Source organism: Alternaria atra (assembly GCF_907166805.1).
Source record: "Alternaria atra isolate CS162 genome assembly, contig: 32, whole genome shotgun sequence".
Lineage (NCBI taxonomy): Eukaryota > Fungi > Ascomycota > Dothideomycetes > Pleosporales > Pleosporaceae > Alternaria > Alternaria atra.
In genome coordinates, this window is record NW_025091331.1 from 283580 (window position 1) to 298388 (window position 14809).

Sequence of the window (14809 nt, forward strand, 5' to 3'; positions counted from 1 at the left end):
AATGATGATAGGGCTGATGCCTCACTGCGTCGTATCTCTGCCAATAATGCATAATGTATTAGCCATGAGCACTTATTTAACAATGTTATCTGCTTGTGAAATTCACTGGGTCTAGCGCGGTCTCGTGCTGTCCGATGGATGGAGGATGGACGAAAGCTTGCAAGACAGTCGCGCGTCATTCTAACTCTTCGCAAGATGCATACTTCGGGACTCATCCGACCACGCAGCTAATCATGCACGCGGATAAGCGAAGCCACTAAGCCAGGGCGCGGATCATCCCACGTCTAAGACGATCAAACAAGCAAAGCCGAGGTTTAGCGAAGCTTGATAACCATACAGTGTCCGTGCACCCAACGCCCGGAGTCACTGAACGCCCGGCACGCAACATCTACACAGTATTTCAACGCGTAACAACTCAACAACCATGCCAGGCCTGCAAGATGCGCTTGCAGAGATTCGTAATTTAGACCCAGGCGATAAACTTGTCTATACAAATATTGCTCAAAAACACGGTGTTTCGCGCACAACGTTGTCCCGCGCGCACCGCGGTGTGCAGGTCCCTCAGGGCGTCGCTGACCCAAACCAACGAAAGCTCACCCCACAACAAGAAGCAGACCTTGTGCAGTATATAGAAACACTGTCAGCGCGTCACTTGCCACCTACGAGAGCTATGGTACAAAATTTCGCGTCTAAAGTAGCCTAGGATCCTTGCTCTGATAGCTGGGTTACACGCTTCCTGCACCGTCACCGCGACTGACTCACCTGCCACTGGGCGACGGGTATGGACTCTAATCGCCATAACGCTGAGTCTGGATATAAGTATAAGCTTTACGTTGACCTACTGCAGCAGAAGATCACTGAGTATGACGTTGAGCCAGAGAATACGTACAATATGGATGAGAAGGGCTTCGCAATTGGGGTACTTGGAAGGTCGAAGCGCATCTTCAGTAGGCGTTAATATGAGAAGAAGGAGGTTAGGCAGGCTCGTCAAGATGGCTCACGTGAGTGGGTGAGCTTGTTGGCTACAATCTGCGCAGATGGTACTGCTCTGCCTCCTGGCATCATATTCGCATCAAAAAACTCTACAATCCAGAGCTATTGGGTGGCCGATATTGAGGCAGGAACACACCTAATTTACGTGGCTTCTTCGCCTACTGGCTGGACAAATAATGATATTGGATTGGCTTGGCTTGAACAGGTATTTAACCGCTATACAAAGCCAAAGGCGCGCAGAAGTTACAGGCTTTTGATAGTAGATGGCCACGGGAGTTACCTAACGCAGGACTTCATTGACTACTGCGATCAAAATCGAATTATACTCGCTGTGTTGCCACCTTATAGTACACAGACGCTGCAGCCGTTGGATGTAGTCTGCTTTAAGCCACTCTCCTCCGCCTACGCCTCCGAGCTCGATGACTACCTCCAGAAGTCTCAAGGCCTATCGCCATTGACGAAAGGTGACTTCTTCTACCTATTCTGGCCTGCCTGGGTGCACACATTTGAGGAAGAGCTTATACAAAACGCCTTCACTGCCACAGGGATAAGCCTGATGAACCCTGACGTTATACTGGATAGATTCCGCCACGCAACACCTAGCGACTCAGGCTCAGTTTCTTCTAGTTCTACAGCCTATTCTGCAGAGGATTGGCTTAGAGCTTGCACTACACTGCATGCAGAGGTGAAGGATCCTCGCAGTGCAGGTGCACGGAAGCTTGGCCAAACTATCCACCACCTATCGACACAGGTAGAGCTCCTTCACAACGAACTAGAAGGCTTGCGGCAGAAGCTATACCTAAAACAGAAGCGTCAGAAGCAACCTAGCAGGCAATTAGACTTGCAACAGCACCAGGAGTATTACGGCGGGGCGATGGTGTGGTCTCCTCGAGCTATTCAAGAGGCGCGCGTCCGCATGGCAGTTACTGAGCAAGAGAAGGAGGAAGAAGAGCTAAGAAAGGCAGAGATGAAGGAGTTAGCAGCTGCTAATAAGCTATACAAGGAGAAGATTGAGGAAGAGAAGCGTCAAAAGCGGGCGAGGGAGAAGGAAGAGCGTGCAAAGGTTAAGGCAGAGGAACGCCGAGCAATAGACGCGCGGAAGGCTGCCAGAGCCGCTGCTAAACAGGCTCGCGACTCTGCAAAAGGTATACAACAGTCCTAAAGAGGCAAATCTACAACCTCAAAAGCTTCTGTAGTCAAACCAAAGCCTGCGCGTCGTGCTGTAGGTGCTCGTAGTCGCCCGAAGCCTGCGACGCCTCCTCCGCCCGTGCGAACCCACACTACACGTAGCGGCCGCACCGCCACCTTATATAAATAATATATATAGAGGAACTTGATCGCATATGTCTATAGAGTACTCCACCAAAGACTTTCGTAGTAATAACTATTGTACGTGGCTCTGTAGCCTCATCTCTGTGATGGGCTTCAAGGCTCGGAGCGGGCGTCCGGTGACTCCGGGCGTTGGGTGCACGGACACTGTATGCACCCTTCAGCCCCACTCCTAACATGTATGGCAAGCGAGTGGGCCAGGCAAGCGAGTGGGCCAGGCAAGCGAGTGGGCCACCCCACCAACTTTGCGCACCTGTTTAAGCGTACACCTCAACCACGTTAAGAGATATTATAGAGATATTAATATAGTTAATTAAGCAGTATCTTAAGTATCTTTTTTGCACGTACGTGAGTTGTGCCCAGTCTCCCTGCACCTCTTGCAGCGCGCCAGAGCCTGGCGCCAGAGCCTGGCGGCTGAGGCCTGATCGCTCTCCACCTTAACGCTGTTCACGCTCTATCTGCTGGTTAGCCTCCTTTTGAGCTATTATATCCTCTCCTTCTCCCTTTGTTAAGATCCCCTTCCTCTGTATCCGCTTCTTTTTACGCTGCCTACGCTTTGTTGCTGCCTCGTTTGCTTTCTCAAGGCTGGTGATCCGATCGCGCATTAGCTCAGCTGAGAGCATCATCACCTCAGCCCCCTTCTTAAGCTGGTTAATCGCCTCAATAATTGAAGCTGGTGATGAGCTCTTATGCCTTCGAACGCGCTCACGTATCAACGTTGATTGCGCCTCAAGCTCACGTACGTTGCTCGGCGTACGAGCCTCCCAAGGAGCCTCTGGCAGAGCGGCTGGAGTAGGCGTACGCAACTGCACGTCAAGCCTTAACAGAACAACGTCTGGTTGAAGTGGAACAAGGCCTGCGCCTCGAAAAGCTGAGCAGATATTGGCTGAGGTGAATGATCGATTAAACGCTGCCTTGAACGCTGGCAGAAACTCGAGCTTGGTGATGTGGTTGATGTGGTGGCGGATCAGGCTCTCCACCTCACGACTGTACGCGCGCTTTAATGGCGAGAAGCAGCTAACATTAAGCGGCTGCAGTAGGTGAGATGAGTGAGGTGGCATACAGAGCGTGTAGATGTTGTACTCCTTGCAGAGCTCTTGAAACTCAAGAGAATGGTGGCTCTCATGGCCGTCAAGGATAAGCAGGCGACGTGCACCTACAACACGAGCCTTCGTGTGAGCGTTAAAGTGCTTTAGCCACTCAACTCCAAGCTCGTTGTTTGTCCAGCCCTTGTCACTAAGTGCGATTGCCTAGTTGCGCGGGATCTCTTCCTCCTCGTACCAGGCAGAGAGATGATACTGGCCAGCAAAGATGAGGAACGGTGGGACTGACCAGCCAGCCGCGTTGATCGCAGCGATTAACGTCACCCACTCACGATTGCCTAGCTAGATAGCCTTTGGCCTGCCTCTTCTCTCTAAACCTGTCACGACAAGCTGAGTCGTGATCTTGCCCATCATAAAGCCAGCCTCGTCGAAGTTATAGACGTCCTTATCGCAGATGCCGTACTTAGCCTTTGTCTGCTCCACCAGCTCAAACCAGCTTCTAATTAACACAGTATCCTCGCAGAGAGCTCTCTGCCTATCGTACGCTCGATTAAAACACGTCTTAAGAGAGTCTGTACGCCTAACGAAGTTGGCTGGCCACTTTTGCCCTACCTGGCCTGCGCCGCGCGCAGCCAGCAGCTTATCAGCCATATCGCGTATAGCTGCGTACGTAGGCGCAAATCCACGTTAGTCTAGGTCGAGTATATACTGGACTATCACCTCCTCTTCTCTCTAGGTAAGCTTCTTTGAGTTGGGTTGGCAATCGCGTCGGGCAGGCTTGCTAGTGCGTCGGCGCGTAAGCGTCGTTCGAGGGACTTCGAACGTCCGCGCAGCATCTCTATACGATCGAATTTGGGTTTAGTTAAGAGCTAGAATTGCGATATATATATCAGCTTCACGAGAAGCTTTTTGGGCTTGTTTTGGTAGCGGCATTGTACAAAGAGTTTAGATGGTTCATTAAAGTTGGTGGGGTGGCCCACTCGCTTGCCTGGCCCACTCGCTTGCCATACATGTTACGAAGTCGTTTCCGGCTGCTACCCATGATTGAGGATTGGTATCGCTGTCGCCATCGTATACCGATATGCAATTACTTTATCAGTACATGCGCCATACTGCTGTGTAGCCGCACTTGTCGCAATCAGACCGAAGTTCGGGGCCTGGTACGAGAATTAGGTGCGGTCATCCTAGTCAGCTCCGAGATTGCACTTATGCCATTGGCTATTTGCAGACCCAAAGCCTGCTTACGACAACCCTCAGGTCGTATCCAGGGAAGCAGACTACTGTGCACGCAGTATGAACCAACAAGTCTCGCAACACGCGTTGGACACCAAAAGCATTGCTAGACGCCTCATTTCGCTGCACACACTTCGTCAGCGTATTGAACCCGCAGCTGGCGCGAAGACGCGCCTACTCTACGTCGGAATCTCGAACTCATTCACCGGTCCGATTTCGCGAAGGACCGAATGTAATCTGGATGACATCGCACCTCATACGGTTCCCCGCAGCTGTCGCGAGATGTAGCATGGCGTGGCCACGAAGTTGGGACGACCTTGAATAGTGCGCAGCAGTAGGCTGACCGTTGCATCTATCCTAATAGTCGAAAGGTTCCATTCGTACGTTAAGCTGACGCTGACGCTGACGTGCCTCCGGCACAGTGAGATTGAGCCGCAGCTGTGCTACAGGGCTTATACCGAACTCTGTCGTTTCGGAGATCATAGAGGAGAGACGAATATGATCGACGCGGCTTTCGCAGAGGGGCATGTGTTTGCATATAAGCCTTGCCGGTGTTTTGTATAAGACTTCATACACCTAGGTGCCTTGAACCTCATCCAAACTTGAAACACTTTTTTCCGTTGCTTCTAATCTCTCGTTGTGCAACAACACTGGAATTGAACCGCACGATGGCATCCCGAAGCGTACACATCGTGCTAAGTGTAGCATGGCAGGACGCTGGAGATACAACACGTGCCATTGCCATGGCTGTCGCTTTGCGGGAAATGTGTCCATCCAACATCGATCTGAAGATCGACTTCCTCTCTTGCGGCGCGCGGTTCGAATATCAAATCACAGACGCTGGGTTCAACATCGTCCCTGCTCAACCACGCGTGAAGGGTATCTCCGTAGCGCACGACCTCGGATGGGACTGGCCTGAATTCTTTGGCTCGGAAGAAATTGCCAAGTCTTTTATAGATGGTCAACTTGCGGCGTTCAGGGATTTGAAGCCCGATATTGTGTTCCACGGCATGTGGGCTCCAGCCTCTATTGCTGCACGACTCCTGGGTATTCGGACGATCAACTTCCTCCCAGTGCCATTGCATCCTGGAGCCTTCGCACACGGCTTGATTCGCGATCTTCCGGATATGATGCCCTTGTTCACACGACTTCCCCGACCGTTCCGGCAGCGTATGGCATGGTGGGCCAGTGGTTTGATGATCAACGCTCCCATCTTCCAACAGAAGCGCCTGGGAGCTGCGGCCGCTGCCTGTGGGTGGCCAATCAAAGGTCCCATCTCGCTCTTCGATATGAACATGGCCGACCTCAACTTGGTCAACGACCATCCCATATTCCATCAAGAGTATTTACACCGTATCCCAAAGAACATAGTCCTCACAGGTCCCTTGTATGCGCGAAACGACTCGAAGCTGGATGAAGATATCTCAACACATCTCACGAAGGGGCCGGGCCCGTCCATCCTAGTTACCATGGGAAGTTCAGGAACAGAAGAGTTCTTGTTCGAGGCGATCAAGGCTCTGAGAATGAACCCGGGAGACAACTGGAACGCAGTCGTCCTGGCTTCAAAGTCAATCTGCGACATTGACAAAGCTAACGAGATTGCGGGCGGAGATGTACGACTTCTGGTGACTGATCGGTTCATTCCGGCGCCCGCCGCCAATGCGCTTGCCGATTTGATTGTCACACACGGAGGTCAAGGTACTGTACAATGCGCCTTGGCTGCGGGAAAGCCTCTGGTCGGGGTTGCGCTACAAGTCGAGCAGCAAACGAACCTGGACAATGCCATGAATGCTGGAGCAGGTATACGTGTGCAGAAACAGTTCTGGAAGGCCAAGAACATTCGCAATACGGTTTTGAAGGTGCTGAATGACCCGTCATATGCCGCGAAGGCGAGGATGCTAGCGGATACATTGAATTCGATGGATGGCGCGAAAACGGCGGCAGAGGTGATGTGGAGATTTATTGTCGAAGAACAGACAGAAAAGGTCAAGGCCTAGGTTTGGTGAGCAGGCGCGCCACTATATCATGACGTTGATGGGCGAGTTTTGGAGGCCGGTAGGGCGACGCGTGTTGATTTGTCAGATTATCTTGGCTTTCCTGGATTCTGGTAAGGGGCATCGTGGTATTTCTTCTATTCTGGCGTACATTAGGGCATCGGAGCATGTCTTTATATCATCGCGTTTTCACGCAAGGGCAAGGGCGAGAAGCAGGAACACGGTGCATGTGGGATGGAAGTGAAGAGTGCCAGCCGACGCGTTCCGCGACTTGGCATTACCTTGGCACTTCCCCACATATCTCGCTGCCTTCACGGCTAATCCTTACACCCTTTTCACATCAAGCACGATATCGTTCGCCCCTATTTCCAGGTCTCAAATTATATTCGTAATTTTTGTACCCCGATACATATATGTCTCGCAGCCTCACGAACGTCCCTTCGACATCTTTTCACTTTGATCATCTCTTTTTTGCACATGGTTTGCTTCGTGAGTTTTCTCGTTATCACTTCAAGTGAAACATGGACCTTTAAGTTGATATATGTTACTCGGTATTTCTGATTCCGTCTTGGTTCTTAAGTATTTTTAGCCTTCCTGCGCCACACTTGGTGCAAGTCTTAGATCGAGATGATGCGACTGCTCTTGATCTTTACAGGTCAAGCTCAGTGAAAAGGATGTGCCCCATCGCTGCAGCCACACAGACCTCAGCGCACCGCACGAATCATTCATCCCGTTAAATCCAACTGTCGACTCCAACGTCCAGACCAACGGCACGGTCCGCTTGCTGACATAGAACCACATCCATGGATATCAGCACCAGCCCAACAAGAGTGTGTTTTGATACGTAAGAGGGTGAACGACGCCTTCTAATCGTTTGTTGGGACGCAGAAGTGGTCACAATCGATGTCGGCTAATATGGAGCTGACAGCACGTGCGAGGCTCAACACTCGACAAGATCTCTGGTGTCGCTCAATGTCTCGGCACCAACACATATCCATGCTGGGTTGAATTCTTGGATAATATCATGAAGCATCCGTGGAGCGGCACCTGTCAAATCAGCTTCATCTAGAATAAGAATAAATAGTATGGGTCCGCAAAGCGCATGGTGGCGGAGCATGACAACAATTTCTTCCAAGCCTCAAATTGGGTAGTACAACATTCGAACGTGTTCAGAATCTAGAAGTCCTATATGAAGTTTGCGACTTTTGCGACCTTACTGTACGGCGCAGCAGCAGACGACCCTGTTTGATCAGCTTGATTTAAGCTGACCAGGTGTAGCATCCAACGATATGACCACCAACATGCGACACTTCTCGATTTCGACTTTGAGTCAGCCTCTGCCAGTTTATAACCCAACTCGACTTGCGAAAGGCATCCCGACGCGACGGCGTAAAACGAACACTAAGCAACAAACAACACAAGCACGATCGGAACACGTCAGGCAGTTTCAGCCACCGGTAAAAGCTGACCCAGTTATGCGCAGAAATGATTTGGATTTCATTGCGTCTATATTCATAGTTGAACAGCTTGAGTGCGAAAGGCTAGTAAAACCGAAGGGTCCCACTGTTGTCTCAACACTTACTAACGATCGTAGGTTGGACATGCCGGAACGACACGATAGTGTCTCAGAGACCCGAACCGATGCGTTAAACGTCGAAGCTTGAATCGTAACATTTGCCGTATGCTCGCACAATCTCGGGTCAGGGATGAGAGTGCTCGGAGCTCAACCATGGCTCTTCACGAACGGTATGCTAAGGCTCAACATGTGATATAGACTCTTACGCTGTTCGCTGGACTCTCTTGACATATACCAACCAAGACTTCCCGTATTCAGCACAGGTTTTAGTCAGTCATTGCCGTCAGGTTCGGTAGCTTGGAGGATTTCTGGTCAAGTAGAAGCTATCTTTTAGAATGTGTCTGGCATTTATTATTTACTCTTCCCCCCATCATATACAGACCAGAGACACATAACCTGAGCTCTTTCAGTGATCAGTCACTTCCTTAGTCTTCACTGTTGTCCGGCCGATCCTTCAAAGGCGCTCTCCGTAATCACTCATATCAATGTCCATTACATCATACATTCTTATCATGGCGCGCGCCATACCGAGTGGTCCAAGTCCCCACAAGTCGGACATTAACGCTCATCTTCCTCTTCTCAAACTCTTCCTTCAGCCACTCCCCCAGCTTTTGTAGTGCTTTGCTCCCGCCAAACTTCAAGTGAGCCCCATATCCTTGGTTTCGTGGGGTTTCGAGAGTAGATTCAGCTGGGTTGTAGTATTCTATATGAAGACTCTGGAGTTTTCTGACGTATAAGAACAGTACGTCATACAGTCACTATAGTTCCCGTATCTGTTAGGGCTACTGAAGGAAAACCCTGATGAAATTTTGCTGCCTGGACGTCAAAACCGCTGCAGAGAACCCGGACCGTGCGCTCCAAATTCACTCGTCAAAGAGCTTCTCGCTATCTGGTCTCGATATTACGCCAGTGCGATTCAAGAGCGATTCACACCACGCTTCCGACCAACTCCTAGAGCAGACCAAGGTAACCATGGAGTTGTCTAGGTGATATCTGCATAAGCCAGTCAAGAGCCAGTCAACTGAGTTGAGCATCTCGAGGCAAACACTACTTTACCAGGTCACCTTCGGCTGGATTGCCTATGTATACAATCCCTCAGACTATCGACATGTAGTTTGAGTATGCGCAAGACCTGATCTTAACCTTTCGCGAAGACTGTGACCGCAACCTAGTCATCTTTGTTGGCTTGGGGGAGAAGACTTACGAAAAAGGGCACGGGAAAGTGGTGGCGAATGTGTACGTTCGAGCAATGGAGCAGCTAGTTGCCCAGGGTACGCGTAGCATCATCGACATGGACCCTATCGAATCAGTAGAACGTAAGCTAAGTATGAAGTTCGGCACCGGATTTGTGCTCGAGGTCTCTTTCAACAGCGATATATCGGTTGCCGGCCCGGGTATTGGGGTTAGCTACTCCGGTTCTGAAGATGGAAAACATTCTTTCCAGGGGCAATCAGAGACTGTGCCGAGATGCTTTCGGATTGATGACTAGGGATTTTCCAACGATACAGGAGAGTTCTTCGTGATCTCTCTACATTTAGACGAGTCGGCCGCGCAAATCCACGGTTTTCACGTTGAGCTAGCAGACATCTCACTGACTATCATCGACCAGGCAAACGTCAGAGTAGCGGAGGCGGTCGCGGTCTCCAAGAGCGATAATGAAGAGGACGGGCCACAAGTCCAGGCTTTTGTTGTCATCAACCAGGCAACCAACTCTGAATCGCACCGGCATCTACAACCGTTGCTTCTTGGTCTCAATCTAGCCTACATGCTTCCGACACATGCTGGGATCTGGAGAAAGCTACCGCGCACATCTGGAAGGATAGTTGGTCGTCGCGCGTTGATGGTAGTTTCCATATCAGGTGCTGAAATCATCCAGGTCATGCGACCGGCGAACCCCTCGATAGCCTAGGTCGTGAGTTATCGGGAACTTTGGATTCCTGTGCAGATGTCTGGGAAGCGTCGAAGAGGGCTGCAATCCTGTAGATGGGTAACAAGATGGTTTCTAGAGATAGCAACACCTTGGTATAATCAGACAAAGAAGTAATGTGATGTGTGTTTCGAAAAACGAGGGGCTAACAAGGCGAAGAACATGCCCCTCACCCCCTCCAGAGCCCCCATCACCCCTCCACCTCCGCCTCTCACGCGACCCATTGCGGCTCGCGCCGCATAATGCATGCTGCACTGAAGGCATCCGTGACCAGAACACAGCCCGCCAGCTCACGACTTTCTCTTTGATTCCGGTGTCTTCTAATCCCAAGGCAGCGTATCAGCCCAACTCTCCCCACATACACAGCCAATTAGCGCTTGCCATCTTTCGCACCGGCGGCGTCACCGTACTTTGGGCCATGCACATGCAAAACAACTAGCTAGCGCTGCGCGGGAGCCCAAAACAACGCGTCTTCTTAAATCTTGGGATCCCCAGGTTTTCTTTCGTTTGGTAGCTTCCTGTTTTTGGTGACTGTGTGACGTTTGCCAGCTTTGAAGATGTCGGAATTAGTTGTTGCGGGCCCGCCTGCCCCACCACCGATGACGTTTCGCGATCGGTTGTCGCAGTTTAAGATTCTTGAGGAGAAGAGATGTGAGCTTATCGAGGTATGCTACTAACAGTTGCTTGAAGATAATGGTGGCGGGGTTTTTAACAATGTATTAGGAACTCCTAGACAAGCTCGAGAAGACAGAAGCACGCCTCGCACAATGTGAACTCGACCTTGGCTCTGAACAAAATGTCAGGAGGACATTGCAAGCGGAAATAGCAGATGTCACGCGGACGATGCAAGGTCAGCTGGCAGAGTCCAAAGCAAAAGAGGAGGCTCTAGTGCAGTCACAGGCCAAACGACCCTTCGTGCTGGTGCTCATAGACGCCGATGCAGAGGGGTTTCTGGTACGTACAACAGTGTCGTTGCCTGCCATGTATCCTAGCTGACGATTCTAGTTCCAAGACAAGTATATAACACGCAAAGCCCAAGGTGGTGAGGCATTAGCAGACGAACTCAACATACGGATACGGGAATATCTGCGGGAACAGTTTGAAGATGCCGACTCACTGGATATCATTGTGCGCGTGTATGCCAATTTAGAAGGCATGGCGAACTATCTCGTACGACTAGACAAGGTGCGAAACTTGGGTCAGCTGCGGGCTTTCTCTACTGGCTTCTGTGGAAGGATAACCAGCTTCGACTGGATCGACACTGGAGTGGGCAAGGAAGGTGGAGCGGGACGAAAAGTACGAGGTATGTACTTGTGGTTGCTGAAAAGGAAAGAGAATGGGGTGGCTAACGGGGCACAGAAAACCTGTCATTCTTCGCGTCCAACACGCATCTACGGCACACGATAGTCGCATGCTCACCCGTCGACCTACCCGCTTCTCTTCTCACGACCATACCACTCGAGAAGCTAACCCTCATCGAATCCCTACCGCTACCTACGTCGATCACTACACTACCCATCAAGACCGCCAAGTTTCACACCCTCTTCCCTCCTCCACCCCCCTCCAAGAACCCGAAATCCAGCCGAGAACGCGGCCGCAACGACCGAGGACTGAGCGAGACTGATGTGAGACGAGGCGATAGGGAGATGCGAAGAGGGGACGAAAGAGGCGGAGGCCCACAACTTCAGCTTATGGAACAAGAGCACGAAGGTGGAGGCTCAACTTGGCTGGTTATACAACCCGAGAGAAGCAAGAGTCAGGCTGTGAGTGGCAGAGACCGGGATAGGAGGAGGGCAGGAAGCGAAGATGATACCAGCAGTTTGAGTATCAGTATCGGGCCAGACAACACTGTAAGTGTTGACAGTGGGAGGCGGCGGAGGCTGATGGGATAGTGTTAGTTCGCATGCCAGAAGTGGGATGGTTTAGGGGGAAAAGCCTGTCGCATCGCGTACCCTTTGTTGAGTTTGATAGCATGGCATAGCATAGCGTAGCGGCATATTTTCATAGTATTCATAGTGCGTCGTCAGAGCGACTGCCAGTACAGCACCAACATCTACAACGTTTGTCGGAAGCCCTCTTGGCCCTCCAAAATCCTCTCACCCCGATCGGCCTGGCGATTTGCTCGTGAGTACACCCAAAAGTTCTTTAGCACATGCAGTATGCTCAGAACTTGAGTCGCGATGACGACCGCCATGGCAGGCCTGCTTCGGTCAGCGTCGCGTTTTGGCACATCTCTGGTTCACGAAACTTACGTGTACTTCGGCGCATCTTGTTGTCGGAAGATGTTCGATGCTGCAATGCCTCCACAGGCTCCACCTCCAATCAACAACGCACTCGCAACACTCCGCTTCATCTGGCCCACAATGTTGTTATGCATGTAACTCAATATGCTGGGCACATTCGCATTCGCTCCACTGACACCCAGGAAGACTCCGGCATACCGCGCACGAGCATTGCTGAGGAAGGCCATCATGCATACTCCCAAAACAGCCCACGCGCAGTTGAACACAATGATCGCACCACGCATCCTGTACCGATCGGCGACCCATGCTGTAGCAAACATCCAAGCTGCGGCCAACACGTATGGCGGGAACGACATGATCTGACTCATGGCGACGGAGTATTTCATATCGTTGCGTAGGATGATGGGTAGGAAATATCCCCAACTGTATGCAACGACGTTGTTGAGGAAGTAGAGCCATGCAAACTCCCAAATCTTCCAGTCGCGGAGATGTGTAGCAATGGTTGACCAGTTAAGTTTATCAGCGACAGCATCACCACGATCGCGTTGGATGCGGGACAGGATTATGTTGGCTTCCGAGTGGGTCAAGAAAGGGCGTTTTGTTATAGGACTGGGTTGGCTGGCTTTGTCGGGGAAGTCGATTATGGTTACGTAGCCCATGAAGCCGAGTAAAACGGTGATGGCGCCTTCCTGAGAACAGGTTAGCATTCGATGGAACTAGGAAAGAGCCTGACTTACGATTGCAAAGATCCATTGCCATCCATTTAGTCCTCCAAGTCCTCTCATCTCACTTAGTCCCCAAGCAAGGATGTTGGAGAAACCACTCGCAAGAAGTGCTAGCAGATAAAATCCGCTGAACCTCTTCTGAACTTCAAACCTGACATACCAACAACTGAGTAGGAAGACGCCTAGATGTTGGTGTATGGGATCAGTACAGATATCACACGCAGTTCGTGCAGGGACATTACGAACATCCGGGGTAATATCCTGCTTCCAACACGCCGAGGATGATCCTACAACCCAGTGCTTGCGTCCAATCGTTCGTGAAACCCATGCCGATTGTCACAGCGCCCCAGCAGACGACCAAAGAAGGTAGCCATACGGCGGGACCAAGTTTTCGGATGACTAAACGTGGGTGTGCAAAGTCAGTGCATGTCTCACATACAATTCGTGTAGGGACTCTTACTGATATTGGCTGGGAACTGGAAGATGATATAAGGAATGAAGAAGATCATTGTGAGGATCGAGTAACGTGAGCCGATAGAGAGACCTAGGTCCTCATCCATGCCTGCTATACGCGCCTGGATTTCGGGTCAGTATGCGATTTGTACCAACGACTAGAGGTACGCTGTACATTTGGAAGGTTAACGCGGTCGATGAGGGCGAAAGCATAGATGACGGCGAGTGTTGGTAGGAGTCTGAGATCTATCTTTCGAATGATGCGACGTGTTTCCTTGTCGTCCCTTTCGAAAGGTGAAGATGCTTGTCCTGAGGAATCATGCGTGTGGTCTACAACATTCTCGATGTCGATGCGGCCTTCTTTAACACCATGGCTCTTCTCATCAAACGAGACCTTTTGTCGTCAGCAGGTAAGTCTAAAAGAGCTCAGACAGATACTAACATGCTCCTTTCGCTCGGCTTCAAGGTCCTTTTCTTTGAACGACATCTTTATCATGGGAGAGCAACTGATACATCACATATCAAGCACATTGCAAACCTTCTTATCACTGCATCTCCTCCAGTTCCCCAACAATAGATCCCCGCATAACGTCTACCGAATCGCGGGGTGTCATGCGAATCGTTACTCAATTCGGCTATAAAGAGCCACTCATTGAGGTGACAGCTCGCTTCGAGTTCAAGTCACGAGACTAGCTTCATGCGCTTATATCCGCGGAATGGATCTTCAGCAGCGGAGTGGAGGCTTGGCTGTTGAAATATGCATGTCAGGGAAGTTTGCGCATGACGTATATTGACTCGACTTTACAATGTCAGCGTCGGCAACTGTGACGACACATTGTTGAGCGTGAATTCTATTCGCATTTTTGTCTGGGTCGCCTAGGTAGTGTCTCTTTCTATCGTAGCCACATTTTTGCGCATAGTGATCCAGGGCGACTGTCTGTACAATAAGTAGGCATTTTATGATCAGGAAAGGGTTTCATCTGCACGTGTACCGTCCATTGGAACATGGAGATTATGAATATGCCTCATGTATCGAAACCAAAAACAATGGATGATGCACGCAATAATTGCAAACAGCAATGCGATCTCGGCGGTTGCAGACGGAGCGATGAGAGCGCCTGCTGTTATCATACTTAATTAAGACTAGCCTCTCGCGAAACTCTCGCGCTAAGCTTCATATCGTGTCCTGACCTCATGCCACATTCTCCACTTCCATTGTTCAGCTTCACATGCGTACTGGACGCGTCTAGTTGGAGGAGCATGAGGACCGATCCTATACTTCCCCCGTAAGTT

General features: G+C 50.7%; 3 protein-coding genes across 3 annotated transcripts; 2 read left to right on the top strand and 1 right to left on the bottom strand.

Annotated features, from left to right (window-relative positions):
- Positions 1-5266: 5266 nt before the first annotated feature.
- ALTATR162_LOCUS9840 (uncharacterized protein) lies at positions 5267-6595 on the top strand (the record flags this gene model as incomplete). Its single annotated transcript, XM_043317476.1, has 1 exon — positions 5267-6595. The coding sequence occupies one exon, from the start codon at positions 5267-5269 to the stop codon at positions 6593-6595; it is 1329 nt and encodes a 442-aa protein (XP_043173411.1).
- A 4057-nt stretch (positions 6596-10652) lies between these two features.
- On the top strand, positions 10653-12086 carry ALTATR162_LOCUS9841 (uncharacterized protein; the record flags this gene model as incomplete). The annotated part of the gene is made up of 5 exons (XM_043317477.1): positions 10653-10760; positions 10819-11049; positions 11101-11398; positions 11455-11945; positions 11994-12086. The coding sequence occupies 5 exons, from the start codon at positions 10653-10655 to the stop codon at positions 12084-12086; spliced, it is 1221 nt and encodes a 406-aa protein (XP_043173412.1).
- Positions 12087-12148: 62 nt separating this feature from the next.
- On the bottom strand, positions 12149-14003 carry ALTATR162_LOCUS9842 (uncharacterized protein; the record flags this gene model as incomplete). Its single annotated transcript, XM_043317478.1, has 7 exons — positions 12149-12296; positions 12348-13027; positions 13076-13245; positions 13310-13462; positions 13524-13638; positions 13692-13910; positions 13959-14003. The coding sequence occupies 7 exons, from the start codon at positions 14001-14003 to the stop codon at positions 12149-12151; spliced, it is 1530 nt and encodes a 509-aa protein (XP_043173413.1).
- Between the last annotated feature and the right edge of the window lie 806 nt (positions 14004-14809).